Raw genomic sequence first — 21,097 nt, 5'->3', positions numbered from 1 at the left:
GCTGAAAGGACGAGCATGTGTGGTGCCACGGGAATTCGAACCCGAGACCCTAGGATTACAAATCGAACGCCTTAACCCATCTGGCCATGCTGGGCCATTACACGAAAGCTTACTGCGGCTGCTGTCCCTAATTTAGCAGTGTAAGACTAGAGGGAAGGCAGCTAGTTACCACCACCCACCGCCATCTTTTGGGCTACTCTTTTACTAAAGAATAGAGGTATTAATCGACGCATAATAACGCCCCCACGGCTGAAAAGGTGAGCATGTTTGTTTTGACGGAAATTCAAACCTACGACGTTGAAATTACGAGGCGAGTGCCTTAACTACCAGGCCATGCTGGGCCAGTTTTAAAGTACTGAACATACAAAAAATAAAGGACTGAAGGAATAGCTGAGAAACTAATATCAATGACAACACAAATCTTCATTTGATATTATGGATAAAGCGATGCTTCTGAGGGCAACACACTTTACTTGTTTCTACTAAAATTTACCTATTTTTATTCACTTGAAGCCGTCATCTTCCCACAGATGTTTGCTCTAAGCGTTAGTGATATTGGGGAATAAATATTTTTCTTTATCCTCCAGTATATTATGCTGTCACTTGTGCTATACAATATAAATTTTGTTACACTTTGAGCCCATGACATACAAGTTTTAAGTTCTTCCATATACTAAGAGACTTTGGGTTATTGTTCTAAGCTATCGAGCTCGCCAGGTTACCGTACTTTGAGTCCGTACTTGGCCTCATCGAAGTCACATACTCTTTTTGGTACTCCAACTTTATAAGCCAAAATAAGGGAGAGGAACAGAAACATGCGAGTACTGGAGGTTTTTCTTTTCACGAAGAGTAAACTCTCTTCAAGAAACTAAAATTTTCAAACTCGCTTCCGTATACCTAATACCACTATACCTAATATCGCACCTGCGCAGTCCGCTGCCAAGAGCAAAATGCCCTGCCCCCGATCGCGGAAAATGAAGGAGTTTCCTCACATTTCTAATGTAGGCTTCTAAACTCATCTTATACAGCCCGTCTTCGTTCCAGCGGGTCAGGCAACATACAAACTAGCCTAGCTAGACCCTTACACTGTGAGGAGAGCAGGGCATGTCTCCATCCTACCTTGCGGCAACAGTCATAACTAGCCAACACAGAACGAAGCGTTGTTATAGCGTCTAAGTTTTTCAAAACGTCGTAGTCGCCTCGGGATTGACTCGATATGACAAAATTAAAACAACCAATCAGCACTATCCCACTACGCATAATTTACTCCTATAACGCACCCATAGCTTCAAGGGACTAGTTTGTCCTTTCGTCATAATTCAAATCTAATTCGCCAGCGGCGAAATCCTGAGTTCTATTATTATAGAGTCAAGTCCACCTGAAGACACAAACATGAGTTGGTTATTTTGCATCGAAAACGACTATAATATCTGGATTACGAACATGTAACCACAATGTTTGCAAAGTTCTTATTTCTTTTTTTTTAAACTTCGGTCAAATCTACAAGAATACAAACTAGTCAGCTAGACATCACACCCACCGCCAACTCTTTTAGCAAAGAATATCGGGATTAAACGTTAAAATATAATGAATCATGGCCGAAAACCCGTGTATATGTGTTTTTCTTTTAGCAAACCTACATCAGGCTATCTGCTTAGTCCACCAAGGGTAATCTAACCCATGATTTTAGCGTTGTAAATTACTCTTTATCAGAACAACTCTAGTTAACAGATACTAAATGTCACATTTGATGCAATAAAGTTCATCTATTTCATTACTTGTACAGTTGAAACATATTTGTTTACTTATTATTCAATCATGTATTTTTTTAGAATAAAAACATTTGAACATGGTTGTTTTTGTTCACTTAATTCATGTTTTATTAACCTTCGCTTTAAAGACTGTTAGAGTAATAAGTTATGTGTTTAAGAATGCAGTTTTTGTTTCGGTGAAATAAAGTTTCTTTTTCAGTAAGAAAATATACATATGATGACTATGACATACTAAAAAATCTGTATAACCTTTTGACATCATCACGTAACAGGAAATGTCCAGAATAAAAGAAATGATTAAGAATTAATAGTGATCAATCGATGTCAGTCACATTTTTAATATCTCTTATCAGTAAAATAATCACTTTTAGAAAGTACAGGATAACATTATAAACGAATTTTTTGAACTAATATTCTTTCACACTATATGTTACGCTGACGAATCCAGTCATGAGTACAGGTGTTTATATTGAATCAGATCCGTACATTATTATTATCAATTGTTCAATATTTCCTTTACCTGTAAAGATATTTATTTGATTCATAAGAAGCTGGTCTTGTAAAAAGGTTATCTGTCTTGTTATTATAACCATTGCCTGCCTTGAACACTCCAGTTTGAAAATAAAAGAAGTGATGTTTAAGAAAAAAACAAAAAAAACTGTTTCTACGTCGGCCATTCACATACATGCGTTACTGAAAACACATACAATAATCCGCTTGTATATTCATTTGTAGGTGAGAAACTATGAACAAGAGGTATGTTGTTACAAGTTGGAATTTCCAGTTGTGTCTGAAATAAGTATTCCTACTCTTTCGCCACTCTATGACAATTGTAGCAATGTTAAAAGTTTTTCTGCTCTAGTTACCATTGTTTATATACAGGTGTATACGTTATTTCTGTGTTATGACGTTAATTAGTTGTAGGAATCATTCTATTCCTTATATATATATAAATATCTATTGATTTAAGGAATTCAGGTTAAGATATGGACATCGCGGTGCAGTTTTAATGCGCACGAATTACATATTATTAAACATATAAAATAATTAGTTGGTAAAAAGAAATATAATATATTGTTGTTTTTGTTTGCTTGTTGATAAAACCAGTTTATTATACTTAAATGAGCAAGTCGGTCTACGAAAGAAAAAACTTTTTTAAATGGTGAATCATAAGGTAGATAAAAGTGACAAATACATCAAAACGTAATAAATGGTTGATTTGTTTGAAATGTACTAAATGTTTATGTATGTTAGTACAAAATAAAAAGCATGATTTCGGTAACTATTGGTTATGGATAACAGAAGTTACAGTAGTAATACTGATTAATAAATATGATAAGGTAGCTTCTTCAACTGCTTAAGAATCATTAAATTAATTATTGCACGTGAGTAAGTACATTTAATATAATTTTCAGAATTAGCAGTAGACTTAATATATTCCATATATAGGTATGATTTAATTAAAGCTGAGAGATCTCATTCTTTTAGTGTTAGAACAATGACGTGACAATGCTGCAGAACAATAAAATTTGGCATGAAAACAACTGGTGTTCATCCTAGAAAGTAATACAGAGATTACAGACCATTTGCTCGGTTTGTCTCTTCATTCTGCAGAGTCTGGAGTGCTTATTGCCTCGTGTTTGCAGCCATCTGTCGGAACGTTCAAAATAACATTTAAAAGAGTATGGGTAATTAACCCGATTAAAAACAAGCACATGCTGAACATCAGAATGTGAGTTTTCTTTCTATATACAATATACAATATATAAAAAAGTCGACATTTTAATAATTTCATTAATTTTAGTTCCATGTTAAGACAACGTTGTGATGAATGTTCTAGTTTTATGACATATTTCTAATGAATGATTTTCTAAATTTGGAATTGCTAACGGTACGAATAGTTTCGAAACCATGCAGTGTTTACGTAACTATTAGAAATGGAAAATAGGAAAGCATAGTTTAGGTTAGAAAGATCTTATACATACACTAAAACAGATTAGTTTATATAGTTTAATTAAACAGTGCAGAAAAGTAAGTGTAGTTTGTATAAGTACAAGATATCACTGAGTATGATATGTACGTAACTCATTACGATGGGTAAATTTTCTATTTTAAAGTAATAAATATGATAACTCTGGTTTTGAAACACACATGTAGGTAATTATTTCACGTAGTTATATGATTTTATTGACAAGTGGAGACGGATGTGTATGATAAACTGGATAAACTGGAACAAACAAGAAATCCAGTGTTACAGATTAGTGATTATAGTTTATGTAACTTTTGAAGATAAACTGGAACAAACAAGAATTCCATTGTTACAGATTAGTTAGTATACTTTTACTAACTCATAAGTTCCTCACACGTGTAATGTTATCATTTGAAATGGCAATTTGAGATGCCTCAGTTAAAAGCTACACTAAGAAATCAAGTCAGCCAGACTGTGGTAAAAAATACCTCCTTTCTCCCCACTTTATAGTTGGCAGATCCCTAAGATTAACACGTTTGAAACAGACAAAACTAGCTGTGAAGACGATCCTTGCCATACTTTCAACTTGGCAAATTTGTTAAAGACTAATTATGGAAGGGTAAATTTAACAGCTATTTCACTTAATCCATGACTTGAATTTTTACTAAATCCCAGACACTGAATATAATACCTTTTAATGTTTCATGCGCTTAACAGAAAATAATCCAAATATTAGTTATATGAGTAAACTAACTAATATAGTACATCCAAAGTAAATTATAAAACTAATCTTTATCTAATAGAAGAGTCCGATAACGGACAGCTAATCCCATCATCAGGCCCTAGGGAAGACTGTTGTTTTATTGCCTAAGAGCTCGCGAACAATGAACTTCTGACTTACAGTCTGGTTTGGTTTGGTTTGAATTTCGCGCAAAGCTACACGAATAATGAGGCATATTTTAATAGTTATATCGTAGTTTTATCTTTAAATTTTTAATCGAAGTTGCAGCATTTCGTGGTAATGTTTCCAATACTAGTTCTTAAAGTCTCTAAATTTAAAGTACTGAACGTAGAGAAAACAAAGGACTGAAGAAATAGCTGTGGAACTAATGTTAAGGACTAGACAAGTCTTCAATTGGTCGAAAGCACTAGCTAGCAAGTCACAGAGCGAAGGGTTGTTGTAGCATCTAACGTGCTACAAAAGTCGCAGTGGCTTCGGGATTTACTTGATCTGACAGAGTTAAAACAACCAATCAGCACCACCCTACCAAGCATAATTTACTTCTGTAACCCGCCCAAAACGTCAAGGGATAAATTTGTCTTTTTGCAATAATTCAAATTCAAACCCGATTCGCCAGCGGTGAAATCCTGAGTTCAATTACTTCTGGATCAAGTCCACGGTCTGAAGACACACACATAAATCCTGAGTTCTAGTACTACTGGATCAAGTCCACGGTCTGAAGACACACACATAAATCCTGAGTTTTATTACTACTGGATCAAGTCCACGGTCTGAAGACACACACATAAATCCTGAGTTTAATTACTACTGGATCAAGTCCACGGTTTGAAGACACAGATATAAATCCTGAGTTTTATTAGTACTGAATTAAGTCTACCTGAAGACATAAATTGCTTATTTTGGATTGACAATGATTACATTCTGGATTACGAACATGTGACCACCATATTTATAAACTACTCATTTATTTGTTTGGAACCTTGGCCAATTCTACTACAAGGCTATCTGTGCTAACCGCTCCTAATTTATTAGTTTAATACTATAGGAAAGGCAACTAGACATCATCACCCACCGCAACCTTTTGTGATACTCTTTTAACAACGAATGGTGTAATTAACCGTCACAATATATCGCTCCCATGGCTGGTTACGGTACTTAACTTGCAATTTGCGTGTCGCGGGTTTGAATTCCCGTCCAACCAAACATGCTTTATCTATCAGATGTGGAAGCGTTATTACGTACGGTCAATCCTACTATTCGTTGGTGAAAGGGTAGCCCAAGAGTTAGCCGTGATGACAAGATGCCTTCCCTCTCTACTCACACTGCTAAATTAGGAACAGCTAATTTAGCCTGGTCATATTATCCACGTGAACCTGACGATGACCGAAGAAGGTCGAAACGTTGTTCGCTCTTCTATGTAAAATATTTTTTCAACCCAAACGAGCCGTTTTTGCATATATATTTCTCTACAAGTGGGTTTTCTCGACATCACTTATCTAAGCGATAGTTCGTAAGTATCAGTCAGTAGGCCTAAGTATAAAGTATATATGCAAGTATCGTGGCAACAAGATTATTTTGTGCCTGCATGTTTACAGCTTTCAAGTTCACATAATCAGAGATTACTAATTTGCAAATTGAAAAGTCCACATAAGTGGTTGCAAAAATCATCCCCCCATCGGGTGTAAAAAATCTACGCCCCTGCTTAACAACATAACACATTCTTAAAAAGTACTCTCATCACAATAAGACTATGATTTTAATTATGACTGTATGTCAGGATTTTATTACACCTTTTTTTATGTAATTGTAAATGTAGTACTGGAAAAACTGGAGTTCTTAGAAATACTCCTATTTTTCTCAATAACTGGAGCCACTTTTACTATATAAAATCATTACAATTTATATGAGTAAAATGTATAAAAATTTTGAATTCTGGAAATTGATTCGTCTTCATAGTTTCTAACCATTAGTTATTAATTAATAATACGAACATCCTCCCGTAGGGCGGCGTTTCGGCTGGTAATGGAAACATATATGGTCCACTAATGGGTCAGATTAATTAACCTACTGGAACAAATAGGAATACCCTATCAATGCTTATATTCTCAGAACTGAAATAAACGCCCTAAACTTTATTAAAATCGTTATTGGTATAATTTATTTCACAGTCTTTTATTGTTATCCATAAACAATAGTGCCTCTAGCAACATAAATAACAGCTTAGAGAAATTTTTTATACTAAAAATATTTCCTAAGAGAAAAAATCTTTGATATTTAAGACCAAGCGGTGGCCCCTCCGTGGCCAGATGGTTAGGGGCGTTTTCTTATTCTGAGGGACGTGAGTTCGTATCTCCGTCACATCAAGCAGTCTCGTCCTTTCAGCCGTGGAGGTGTTATAATGTATGATCATTCACGATAGTCATTTCTAAAAGAGTAGCTCAAGATTTGGCGGTGGGTGGTGATGACTAGCTGTCTGCTACATTAGGGACAACAAGCGCAGATAATCCTCGTGTAAAGTCACAAGTTTAACATAATAATAAAATTTTCTTCATTACAAACTTAACATAATAAGAAAGTTTTTCTTCATCTTCTAGCCTTTATTGTCTTAAAACAGTTTTCTCGTCATCAAATAAGAGAAGTGTTACCATTGATATTATAGCATATGAGTTACCAGAGTAGGACAACATCGATTGTTATAGCATGTGAGTTACCAGACAGTGATGAGAAATTATTTCAATTGTTGCACTGCATGCGATGACCAAAATGAATATAATAAGATCTCATACTGATCATATTGAAATGTCAGAACTGAACTTTTACACGACAAAAGGTATATATTATAGTAGTCACGGGTGGTTAATATAAAATCGGGAATTGCTTATTAGTTATCTGCCTGGCTGTAAATCCACGAATCCATGTTGTATTGGTTATGAACTTACAGTTTTACCTTAATTTTCGGAAGCGATTATTTTTTTTTTTATAATTGTTATTATTTTCACTTCAATCTATCATTCTGCTTTTATTGTAAACCATCACACTTTGATATCGAAATGTCAATTTATTCGACATTGTCCCCAGATGTCAGTTTGCAGGATCCAGTCATTTCATCTGCTCTGAATATTTTGATTTCAACATAAATAATGTTTTGGTCAATGACACTATGAATGTAGACATTATAGATTACTATTATGGATCATTAATAATATATGATAGCGAACCATCCTATTCGATCTACCAAGTGTCACAAACTAGATTATGATAAAACAGTGTTCTGACATTTGTAACACGTACACTTGTATGATATTTCGTACTATATGATCCAGCAAAACGATTAGATTTTCCAAATCAAGATCCTGGGTTGCTACAACAAAACAGTTATTTTAACGTGTTCGTGATTTTACAATTTCAAATTCATAGTTTGAGTCATCAAATAAAGAAGAAAGTGCTAGAAAAAGTTAACTTCGATACCAGATAAACATCATCATTTTCACATCGTATATTATAATATCAGCTTTCAGTCCTTATACATCTTGTTTTAGGAAAGTCTGTATTACAGTTAAGATCGCACTGAAAGGAAAATCATCTCAAAAAACAGACTATCGTACACCCTGTGTGGTGACACAATTACATGTTAAGGACTTCTTGAGCCTCGTTGAAAGCCATATGAGATACAGGAACAACAAACGATCAAGGAGAACAAGGCTTTCATTATTAAACACAACACAGTAAAAAGGATTTTTGTTTAAACCGTATGTTTTTTCTGTAAAGTAAATATGTGTATATAATTCTGTTGAAGAATGAGATGTTGGTCATGAGCAACGAAAGTCCATAATTAAACATTCAAATGACGTTTCTCCTTATTTCTTAAATCCACAATTAATTGTTACGAAGGACAAGAATGTCTCTTTTTTATTTTTTATTTAAGTTTTATTATTTATATAGCCTTTATTAATTTCTCTATAACTATTAAACACTCCTTTTCAATGACTTTATTTTATTTTATGTATAGATGTATAGCTATGTTATTAGCAATTACTGGGTACCGTTTGACTGTCTTCGTTACTTAAATATTATTTTTGTTTACCAATTTATTTCTTTTGTCGTGTAAAAATTGTTGCCATTATGTTTGTTTTTTGTTATGATTTTGAGCATAGTGTGTTCCATCAGTTCTCGATGTGGTCCTGAGAGAAGTGTTACTTAGGTACTGTTAATGTACATCATTTGAGGTTTCAGAATGAGAAATTTTTTAATAAGGTGCAGATTATAAAGTTCATATGTTTGGTTTATTTTAACCCAACGTATATCTTGGCTTATTGGCATACTAATAACAAACAAACGAAATAATATAATAGCTATTGCTAAATTTCTTTATTTTTTGTTTTTTTTATAAATAAACAGTTACAATGACCAAAATAAAATTAAAAATATTCTGTGAGTACATAACGTGTACTGTTAGGCTAACAAATAATAATGTTTCAGTCATAAATATTTTCAATTTCACCAAGAATACGATAAATTACAGATGACAGCTAGCGAATTCCTAAAATATGTATATACATTCTTTAGATTTAATGATCTGAGTTTTTAAAACTTTAGATACACCAGGATATAAAATACGACCAGTAAAAGTAACTGGATTACCACCCTCCATATCCACCTCCTCCAAAGCTTCCACCACCATAGCCTCCACCACCAAATCCCCTCTTCCTCCACTACCGTACCCTCCTCTCCTGCCACCATAGCCTCCACCGCCATAGCCACTACCACCATAACTTCCACCACTGTAGCCTCCACCACCATATCCTCCTCCACCAAAACCTCCTCTTCTACCACCACCATATCCTCCACCACCAAAACCTCCTCTTCTACCACCACCATATCCTCCTCCTCCAAAACTTCCTTTTCCACCGCTACCATATCCTCCACCACCAAAACCTCCTTTTCCACTACTACCATACCCGCCACCGCCATACCCTCCTCTTCCGCTACGACCATATCCTCCACCACCACCATATCCTCCAAATCCGCCACCACCACCGTAGCTTCCTCTTCCACCACCTCCGTATCCCCCGCTTCCATACCCATAACCAGACTCTGCCACCGCAAGGTCGTTTTGATTCTTGGAAGTGGAGTCAATTTGTTTAGCATCTTCGCTTCTGACTAGAGTGCATGTTGCAAAAAGTATTGCAACATATTGCAGCTTTCCCTAAAAAAAACGGTATATATTGAAGCAGTAGATAAATAACATAACATGCTATTAGAACGTTTAATTTGACAAGGATTTACACCCTTTAGAGAAATATTACATCAACTGAATTTTTCCACTGTTGATCAAAGTATAATAATATCAAAGAGTGAACGTTATTGTTTACAATTATCACAGTAAATATGAAACAAATTCTTTCCTAGCTTTGTAATAACGATACGTATAATAACAGGTTGAATACGGTTTTTGTACGCTTACCATTTTCTGTCTAAAGAATTTCATTACTTAATGTTTACTCCAGTCTCGGTTCAGTCTCTTAAAACTGTAAATGATAAGAATGCAAAGCAAGAGAGGGAGAGAGCTTGTAGAACAACGGCTTCACTGATGAAAAACACAAGATTATATAGTTGATGTCTGCAGTGTCACGTGATAATGTGATCCACAGAGCATTACTCGAATATTCCACTTTTGTCCAATCACAGTACGAAATACAACGCGTAAAATATCTCTGCCAACAGGATGAGAAAGCGTTGCAGTGGTCTTATGAATTGATAAGAAAAAGGAAACTCTATGTAGGTAAATAATTCAGTGGCAGTTTCAGGCCACCCATTTCTTTGTTAGATATTCCTAACCGAAGGTTAATGATTGTCCACTTGTCATTATTTATATCTTGTTATTCTCCTGATGTTCACAGACCCTGAAACGTTAAAGATGGTAGGCGTCAGCTTAATAACTAGTAATAAAACAATAAAGCACTGGTCCATAGTACGGCAGTGTGTATCTAAATCAACTGAGAGATAAAACTTGGTGATATGGTTTTAAATTTAGCTGTATTATAGAAAACAAAACGTAATTTATGGGACAAGGTTAAGGAGTAACTTCAAGAGTATACAGATAAATATAATAAATATAAATTCTAATTAGTATATATATTTTTTAAATATATAGGATGTATATGAGAGCAACATAAATTAAAAAGAAAAATCCAAGCTGAATATTCTGATTGGGATCGAAAAGGGATATCTTTTTCAGAATGGAAAAAAATAATAGTAATATCTATATTGGACTGTAAGTAAATTCACACACACAGCATGCATAGTGGAAGCGTTTTCTTTCATTTTAGTGAATATGGTGTGTTGTTAATGAACCCACTCATAAAAATAATGATTTCTTGAATTATAGTTTAATTAAATTATTTCATGGTTAGAGTGCGAAAACATAATCATAATGCGTCAAACGCCAAAATTCGTTTAGGGATATTTGAGGTTTTGTACTTAAATTATTGTAAAAATTGACTCAGATTATAAAACCTTTATGGTTATTTACCGTTAAAATATATTGTTGTTTTTACTACAGAAGTGTTTTGTTTTTCTTGTTACTTATAAAAAAGAAAAAAAATCCATTTTGAGGTGGATGGCATTAATCTATCAAGCATGTAACGATTTTCCAAATTCATTTCCGTGAATGTCAACTTAACTGAACTTATTATACTGGTATGCCTGTAGTGTCACCTACAGAGTCACTGAAAACGATAAATGTATGCTTTATAAATACAAAACACAGCACTATTAAAAATTAGCCTAATAACGTAATATTATTTTTTCTCCTAGTAAATGAAAAGAATAGGGAAAGTATGGGAGTTATTTCAATCTTGGAAGGTTTTAGTAATACAAAATCTCCGTTGTTGTTAAGATTTGACCCTATTTATGTGATTTTTTTTTAAATATGTAGTTTTGTTATTAATCTTAATGTTTTTAAAATTTCTTGTAAGATGTTTGTTAAAGAGCTAAGGCTATAATAATATTAGAAGCAATGAATGTTTATATAAATATATAATATTTTGGAACCTCTATCAGAATTACTGATCATATTGAATATCATCAAACACGAATAAAACGTATAACGATCTAGGTTCACAGTATTATCTTAACATGGTTATTTTATGCAGTCAGCAATGATAGTAATATGTCGAGACATATTACCATCACATTACCTCAGACATATAATGGTGATATAGTTTTCTATCATTGTATGAAAAATACCAGTTTAAAGGTTTCTGTTAACTATGCTCTCAGGGTATATATTTTAATTTTGTAATAACTAAGTTACTAACACCATAGTTAATGACATGTTAAAAATACACTGTCTTTTTATATCAGATTATCGTAATAAAAGTAGTCGTAATAATGATTAAATTAAACAATTTTAATTATATTATTTAATTTACGTTCTCTATAATCAATAACAATGATAGGTTGATATACTAAATATTTTCTTTAGATTTTCTTAAAGATACTAATTTTCAATAAACCGATAAAACTCTATGCTAATGAGAAGATGTCCAACTAAAAGTTGGTTCTGCATACAATACTAGTTCTCTAATAAACTAGTGAAAAAAATCACTCATAATATATTTAATATAAGAAACTTTCTTTAAGTGAATTTTTTTCAATACAGTAACATTTTGTTGGGGCCCATCATGACATTGTAATTGTTATTAATCGACAGACTTGTTTTTTGTCTCGAAAAAGGGCACTGACTCGAAAAATTGCCAAGTTAATAAAATACTACAATTGTTTTTAAAGGCATTTTCTTCTTTAATAAAAGTGTAATTTATTTTATTTTATCACCTTCGCATTTTTCTTCTTATTCATTCATAAAGGTCGAGGAACACTTAAAACATGAATTAATTTACGCTTTGTCGATGTTGATTTACATTTTTCTAAAATACATATAAACAATCATTGTCACTGAATCCGGTTCTTCTATTTAAAACAATCGCCATTCAGCATTCTATGATGCATATCCTCGAAGTATAACAGTTATTGAAATGTCATAGAACAGTTGTCATTTCTTTCGTAAAATGTTCTGACTGTAATTTTGTGTTGGTCCATTTTTTTTACTACGCAGTGGATTTGACACTTTGTGTGTTACAAGAGGGGTAAAAGAGTTGAATGATCTGAAATAGAAAAGTTAAGTTGAAAATAAAAAATAAAAATATCTTATCTCATTCAATTAACTCTCTTCCTGTGTCTAAAATACAGGTCACACAAGGATGGTTGTGACGGGTAAAGTATTAAGCTTAATTTATATAGGTTAACGAACGCTGTTGTATTCTCAGCGATAGTTTGCACTATTCAAGCTAGATGCATCATTGGTAATATTGCTCTACCTATGCAATTTCTAAACTCATTCACAAATATCTGTAGTGCATAAAACATGTTTCATGTGATAATGACCTAAGGTCTTGGTATTCAAATCCGCTTACAAACATTTATTTTTACCCTTGTTTGTTTATAAAATGATTACTCTATATGGTTTTGTACGTTCTTCTTATCTTACTCTTATTTATTAAATTTATTTAAAAAATTTAGTCAGTTGCATGTCAGAATATGTGATAAATGCAAGAACGGCAAAGAAAACATTACTGTAAATGAAATGAAGTATATTGGGGACCGCCTCATAATTCGAGGGTCGCGGGTTCGAATCCCGGTCGCACCAAACATGCTTTCTTTTTCACCCGTGGAGGCGTTATAATGTGACGGTCAATTCCACTATTTGTTGGTAAAAGAGTAGCCCAAGAGTTGGCGGTGGGTGTTGATGACTAGCTGCCTTCCCTCCAGTCTTACACTACAAAATGAGGGACGGCTAGCGCAGATAACCCTCGAGTAGCTTTGCGCGAAATTCAAAACAAACAAATACTCTTATTTCCGAACAATTTTGGTGGTGATTCAGGTCCCAGCATTAAGTTAATCTACGTGTTTTGTTATAAAAGTCAAGATAAAGAGCACCAATGATTGATAACTCTACCTTTATTAAAAAATAATGTTTTTTGTTTACCTAAATCAAATACGCTTGTTAGTCTTAATGCAGAAGCATTTTTTTCCTACGGGTTTAAAAAAAGAAATCAAAGCTAATAACAAGTGTTTTTATTTTTATTAATAGTTTTTACTTGATCAAACTGTAAATCCTAAGAGTTAACTCATAGCTTTACAACTTATAATTGCATAATATAACAGGAAAGTAGTTTTGTTTGTTTGTAATTAAGCACATAATTATACAATGAGTTATCAGTGCTGTTCCAATCACGGGTATGGAAATCCAGTTTATTTTAATTATAAAGTGTTAATTATAATTGTGTCATCTTGATGACACATTTTAAAATTAAAATAAATATCGATCCTGTTAATCATTTTAAAATTGTTATTTTGAATAGTTTTATCTGGAACTATCCTTTTTATCTTTTAAAATGTTTGTAGTAAAAATTTATTTATAGCCGACAATTAGACAAAAGATACATCTACACAGGAAGCTACTTGAAATGTAGTTTTTATTTTGCTAATCAACACGCGTTCGAAGACATTTTGAATTAGAAATTGTTACATGTTAAACTGAACGTTATGTAGTGAGTCTAAAATACAATACTTCAATTTCAGTCATCAAACTGATTTTCTTCAACTTATATTGCAAGTGGTTTCACACTCCTGTAAACCCCGGGAGAGATCAAGATACAGTCTAAGTGTGAGTGTGGATTTTGAATCCGTGTCGTGTTGACCATTTAAACACTGACAAGGCGACTAAACCTTTTTGTTACGTTGTGTGCGAGATGTGGTTGAAGTACTCCTGACATGTTAACTCTATTCGTTCAATGTTTTGAGGCACGTTTTTCTGTCGTACGAGACCACGAGTTTAGTTTTGTTGAAATGGCAACAGTGAAAAGAGATAGATCGTCAGTATGAATCCTGTTAACTGACTTTAACAAATACACTATTAACTTATACACCTCTTATTTTGGAAGAACCTCTTCCTGAAAGTAGTGGGTTTAGTTAACTGATCTAAAATTAACCAATAAAATTTAAATAAAATCAAAAGATAATACTTTGGGAAAATATTAGTGTAGTATTTGCTTATAAAGTCAAGTGAATTTTATAGAACGTTGAATGAACGTAATCACGTTGTAAAAAGGCAGTATTAACCCTAAAAGAATGATCATGAAATAAAGCTAGCAACACTACATTTATTCATTATCAAAATCATCTGAAGAACAAGGAATATTAATAAAGAAATTTTCTATGCATAACGACATGACTCTGTGCAAACACTAATATTCATCTTGATATATGTGTGATTTTAAGCCGCACAAAAAAAAAAGATTGCCCTTTTTTGTTTCTTAAGTTCATTAACATGTTTTAAAACTTTAACCGGTAGTTAACTAGTGTGAAAAGACCGAAAGAGATTTTTTTTTCTCACGCTTCTTTGTCGTTGAGTAAATATTAAACTCGTTAAACTCGCTTTTGCTGAACATATGCCAAATTTAGAGGTTTCGTGTTTCGTAAATTGCGATCGTCTAATTCTGTTTTTAACATTGCTTTGCCTATAATTTAGCGCTTAAATTGAAACAAAAAAAATCTTACTGAAAATTTTGGAAACAATCATGAAGGAGAACATTAAACTAACTATACAGTTTCATCAAAAGTAATAAAAATATATTGTTTTCTTCAAAAACCGATTCAGCGGTTTGAATATCTGGAACAATGTTTTAGTGGAAAACAAATACTTGGTATGTGAACAGAACAGATATTTCGTGATGACAAGAAACCCACTTGAAATAAAAATGTATCTCAGAACGATTGGTATGGGCATTAACACTTACTAATAAAGCGGAGAACAACGTTTTGACCTGAAGATGATCTAAGAAGGTCGAAACGTTGTTCTCTGCTTTATTAGTAAGTCTTAATACCCATACCAGCCATCCTGAGATACAGAACGGACATTTCTTAACAACAGGTATTATGGTTGCAAGTAGAAGTTAAGGTTAGCTTTGAAGTTGAGCACAAAGTTGCACAATGAAGTGTCTGTGCTCTGCCCACCAGGGGTATCCAAGTTCGGTTTCTAGCATTGTAAGTTCGTGGACATTACGCTGTGCCTTTGGAGGGCCAGAACTTAAGAGATTGAAGTAATGCATTGTATTGCAGATATTAAAGAGCACAATACGATTCTATAACTACTTAAGCTTTGTTTTACTGGAACTCCGGGAAGCATTTGAATAATGGAACTTTTGTTTCTTGACCATTTGCTTTGGTAATTATAATATATGTTTGTGCTGCAAATTTATATATTGAAATATTTTATAAGACAGATTATGTAAGGCTTAAATATATGAAAGCAATCAATTGTTGTTTCGAAAGGCTAAATGAGGTCGCATTTAAGTGTTACTTTTGTTTTATTTCTCTTCATTTGTGATACCAGCTAACAATGTGTGACGTCATCTAGCGAGTACGCCCGACGCTTAATCTCGTGAATACTAATTTTAAACAGCTTTTAAAATACCGTGATAATTACTTTTGCAACAAAAATTGAAATTACAACGTCACACAACAAAAACTTTCCATCCGATAACCTCAAAAGACACTTCCTTTCAGTGACTTTATTAGCCTTATTAATCGCTTATTATGAGAGTAAACAATAGATTTTTTCCACACATGCTATTCAGAGGACAGGCTGAGATTCGTATCAAAACGTAACAAAAGGTAGCATTTTAACACTGTGACTGAGTTCACGTTTCTGTTGGGTTTATTCAGTCTCAAACTGTTGATTCGTTGGAGAGAAGTGACTTTTAATTATTGATATACGGTGAATAAATGCTGATGATGTTGACGGAGAAAAATATTAAAGGTTTGTTTGTTTATTTTAAAATTAAGAACAAAGCTACACAATGGGCTACCTGTGCTCTGCCCACCACGGGTATTCAAACCCGGTTTTTAGCAGTGTGAGTCCATAGACATACTGCCGTGCGACGAGGATGGAGACATAATTATTCAACACTGCAAGAAGTGTGTAGGACTTAGAGGTAACGAAACAATAATTTACCATATACGTGTATAAGTAACGTGAATAATTCCTTTGATCTCAGTTTCCCTCTGTTTCTTGTATAAGAGAGTGAGCACGTGCACGAAAGTTTTATGCCCTTTATTCCTACCTTTCCTCGTTCTTCTCGTAGTATAACATAGAGAAATGTCATCGCATTAGTTAACTGCCGTTTCACTTCAATGTAGCTTAGTTTAGCAGTTTAGTTGGTAGAGTAGCTGGAAAACGAACAGGTGTGAAAAGAATAAGCCAATCATATCTCCGAAGTTTTATTAACTCCACCTCCTTTCTTAATTAATATTATTGCTGAGATAGATGTTGTTTTAGAGGTAACCAATATTAATTGGTGTTCTTGAGAAAGATAAGAGAATATTTTGTAATTATTAATTCCGAAAGAGTTAATTTATCTTCATGTTACTAAGCAAAAGAAGTTTGTTGTTTAACACAAATCCAGGAAACAAAGGGTATTATTTCTCGTAACAACTACATTATTATTTTAGGTAACAACGATGCTTATTGAGCAGCTACTCTTCGTCAAACCTGTAGTAATACAGGTTTCAACATCCTGTGGACCACCATTTTACTCTAGATAAAGTTAAACAAAAAGAGTTAATGTTATTGTCAACTTGTTCCTACACTGTTCTATTAAACAACAATACGAAATTCGCTCAATAACTGTTTCATCCTTCTCACACTGCTCAATCCCTCGTCCTCGTCGGGTGACGTCTTTCAGGCTGTCATAAGAAAAGTGAGTAATTACACTCACTGCCACTGTGGTGCATTAGTTTACCTTTCTGTAAATAACTACTTGATTATAATTCAAGCTTGTGACGGAAACAGCATGATTTCATCATTATCAAAGTCACGCATTACAAGACTTGCAAAAAAAAATGAAAGGAGAAAACAAGAAGAAGGTATAATACGTGTTTGTATTTACAATAAGTCACTAGAACCACCATACACGAATGACCTAGTCTCTTTGAGACTATTTCTTAATTAGCCACACCGAAAAAAAAGTGAAGAAATAAAAGTGTTTGTTTGTTTACTTCATTGTGATTCCCGGTCATTGTTTATGGAAATAAAAAAGGAGTTATCTTTATTTTTTATCAACGGCACAACCTTCACTGGGTAGAGTGTTCATAAACGTAGAAACAGTTGACCCACATCATTTTTGTAAATGCTACGAAAGTAGATGAAGACAAAGACGTTATATAAATGTACGGCGATATGGAGACGATCACGTGACAAGATATACATCTGTGCGTTAATGTAATCATTTTTGTTGTTGTTTTGAATTTTCGCGTAAGCTACACGAGAGCTATCTGCGCTACGAGAGCTATCGTTCCCAATTTAGCAGTGTAAGACTAGATGAAAAGCATGTAGTCATCACTACCCTTTGCCAACTGTTGGACTACGAATAGTGGGATTGATCGAAACATTATAATGCTTCCACGACTAAAAGGGAGAACATGTTTGGTGTGACGAGGATTCAAACCCGCAGCCTTCAGATGACGAATTGCCCTAACTATTTTGTCATGAGGATTCAAACCCGCAGCCTTCAGATGACGAATTGCCCTAACTATTTTGTCATGAGGATTCAAACCCGCAGCCTTCAGATGACGAATTGCCCTAACTATTTTGTCATGAGGATTCAAACCCGCAGCCTTCAGATGACGAATTGCCTAACTATTTTGTCATGAGGATTCAAACCCGCAGCCTTCAGATGACGAATTGCCCTAACTATTTTGTCATGAGGATTCAAACCCGCAGCCTTCAGATGACGAATTGCCCTAACTATTTTGTCATGAGGATTCAAACCCGCAGCCTTCAGATGACGAATTGCCCTAACTATTTTGTCACGAGGATTCAAACCCGCAGCCTTCAGATGACGAATTGCCCTAACTATTTTGTCATGAGGATTCAAACCCGCAGCCTTCAGATGACGAATTGCCCTAACTATTTTGTCATAATGAGCTATTGTTGCTGCCAGAGCGAATTTTCATCCTTTTCCGAGTTTTACTTATGAAGTTCGGTTATAAATATATGTTGTTCTTTTGTTTTATTTTTAGATTGTAGTACAAGAACATTGATTTCATGTATTTTTAGTGTATATATTTAATATAATACGATTTGTCTCCGCGGAGAGGCATTGAAATGGAGTGTGTGTGTGTGTGTGTGTTGTGTTTTCTTATAGCAAAAGCACATCGGGCTATCTGCTGAGTCCACTGAGGGGAATCGAAAGCCTGATTTTAGCGTTGTAAATCCGAAGACATACCGCTGCACTAGCGGGTGACCAGTGAAATGGAAAGTCTAGTAATTATGATCCTCGATACTCTCCAGTAGGGTCAAACAAATTTTGAAAACTTTATACTTACATAACCCAAATATATTTGACGGTTGTAATTTTGTGTTGTTCAATCTACCGCCGAGGGAATTTGTTTTATAGTATCTATTCAGGCTTAAAGTTTAACATATTTTAATTTTTAAATTTCTAGTACGGTACTAACAATAAGTCTGTAATAAAATACGTCATTTCTTTCATAAAATCAGCAACCTTACTCTGCAAATGTTTTTTTATATATTTTAAAGCCATATAATTATAACCAAAATAGTCGATTCAGTTTATTTTTGTTTGTTTATTATTAAGTACAATACGATGAGCTATCTGTGCTGTTCTCACCACGAGAATCGAAAATAGAAACTTGGTTTTGGCGTCATAAATTATCTACTTACCGCTGCCACCAGGGGGAAGGAGCGACTTAGTTTAAACATTTCACTTCCACAAATACTTTTCTGACGTTTCCTCTGTATGAAAATATCTATATTAGCTGAACGGAAGTTATGTAAATTCATGATTAATTAAAAGTTATCTTAGCACATGAAAAATTGCTTATATTATATGTAATTATAAAAAAAAAACATAAAAACTGCAAAAAACAAAATGTGAATTTTGCATATATCTCCGCATAGACCCAACAAATCTTGATGCCACATTTAGTTAATATCCACGAAAAGGGGGTGATGTAGTGGCATAAAACACGAAAACAGTCCGTAAAAACTGCAAAACTTAAAACTTTTGTATGTAACCCCGCATGGACCTAATAAGTGTCCGTACCAGTTTTAGTGAAGATCCATCCTCACTCTGCAAAGTAGTTATATGGACATACAACAGACAGTACTGTTAAATTTATATAGATACATGGAATAAAAAAAAAACATTCAGTCAGTTGCATGTCAGAATATGTGATAAATGCAAGAACAGTAAAGAAAACATTGCTGTAAATGAAATGAAGTATATTCGAGCCCGCCTTGGCCAGGCGGGTTAAGGCTTTCGACTCGTAAGCTGAGGGTCGCGGGTTCAAATCCCCATCGCACCAAACATGTTTTCCCTTTCAGCCGTGGGGGGTTATAATGTCATGGTCACTCTCACTATTTGTTGGCGGTGGGTGGTGATGACTAACTGCCTTTCCTCTAGTCTTACACTGCTAAATTAGAGACGGCTAGTGCGGTTAGTCCTTGAGTAGCTTTGTGTGAAATTCAGAAGAAACAAACAAAAATATGAAGTATATAATCTGAAAAATATAAGGACGCTGATGAAACTTTCAAAAATACATCACATATTATGAATAAATTAATTATTACAAAAACGGTTTACATGAGCGCATATAGAAATGTCTCATGAACAAAAAAAAATCTATGACACGAAAATAAATTGCTTTCAAATTACAACTAAAGACGAAGTGTTTTAAAATGACGACGTTCTCACTCTTCCAGGGGTTGTATAAACAATTACTCCCTTCCAAACATCCAACTCTCTTCCTAAAGAACAAATACAATTTAAATCTAGCCTTGTGAACAAGAAGAAAAATAGACCTACTTTTGAAATAAAAATTATGTGAATTGTTGTTGTTGTTTTGATTTTTTATATCTTCTGTGAAATAAAAAAATCTGAAGTTTACTTAACTTATTTTATATATATTAGACCAGTTGCTGTTTAATTATTGATGATTTTGTCGGCATTTAAACCGTAACTTAAAAACAAAACAAAACTGTCTTTGTTATAGTTGATACCAGTTCTCAGTTTTGTTTCAAAATAATAAAATATTCACCAAAACACACTCGTTCGAGACCTTTCTAATGTGAAACTAAGTTGATTACAAAAGTAAACGAATGATCTAATGTATTACAGTGTTATACGTAGCATGGCAGTATCGTCACTGTTAGGCCGAGCGTGGACTGTTTATCTGAGAGCTCAAAGTTCGCCTCCCGTTTACCGAAAAACGCGCTCCGCGTTCAAAGATGTGTTATGAAAGTGGTGATAATATCCTACCGTTAGTTAAAAGTTGGTGATGCGTGCTCTTAACTAGCTGTCTTTCCTCTAGTCTTTCAGCTCAGAATTAAACAGTTTATTATGCGCACATAGCACTTGTGTAACCTTGTGCAAAAAAGCAGTGAAGATTCTGAACAGATTCTCACTGTTTGACAAATCCTACTCAGATTGTATAAAGATTACGTTTGAAGTTTAATGAATGAAACCAAAC

General features: G+C 33.9%; 1 protein-coding gene across 1 annotated transcript; it reads right to left on the bottom strand.

Annotated features, from left to right (window-relative positions):
- Nucleotides 1–8,832: 8,832 nt before the first annotated feature.
- LOC143256060 (uncharacterized) lies at nucleotides 8,833–10,090 on the bottom strand. The gene is made up of 2 exons (XM_076512737.1): nucleotides 9,948–10,090; nucleotides 8,833–9,689 (listed from the first exon to the last, which is right to left on the bottom strand). The coding sequence occupies exons 1-2, from the start codon at nucleotides 9,969–9,971 to the stop codon at nucleotides 9,024–9,026; spliced, it is 690 nt and encodes a 229-aa protein (XP_076368852.1). The 5' UTR covers nucleotides 9,972–10,090; the 3' UTR covers nucleotides 8,833–9,023.
- Nucleotides 10,091–21,097: the final 11,007 nt, after the last annotated feature.

The sequence above is a fragment of the Tachypleus tridentatus genome, chromosome 7 (assembly GCF_004210375.1).
Source record: "Tachypleus tridentatus isolate NWPU-2018 chromosome 7, ASM421037v1, whole genome shotgun sequence".
Taxonomy (NCBI): Eukaryota; Metazoa; Arthropoda; class Merostomata; order Xiphosura; family Limulidae; genus Tachypleus; species Tachypleus tridentatus.
This window is presented reverse-complemented; position numbering and strand designations above follow the sequence as displayed.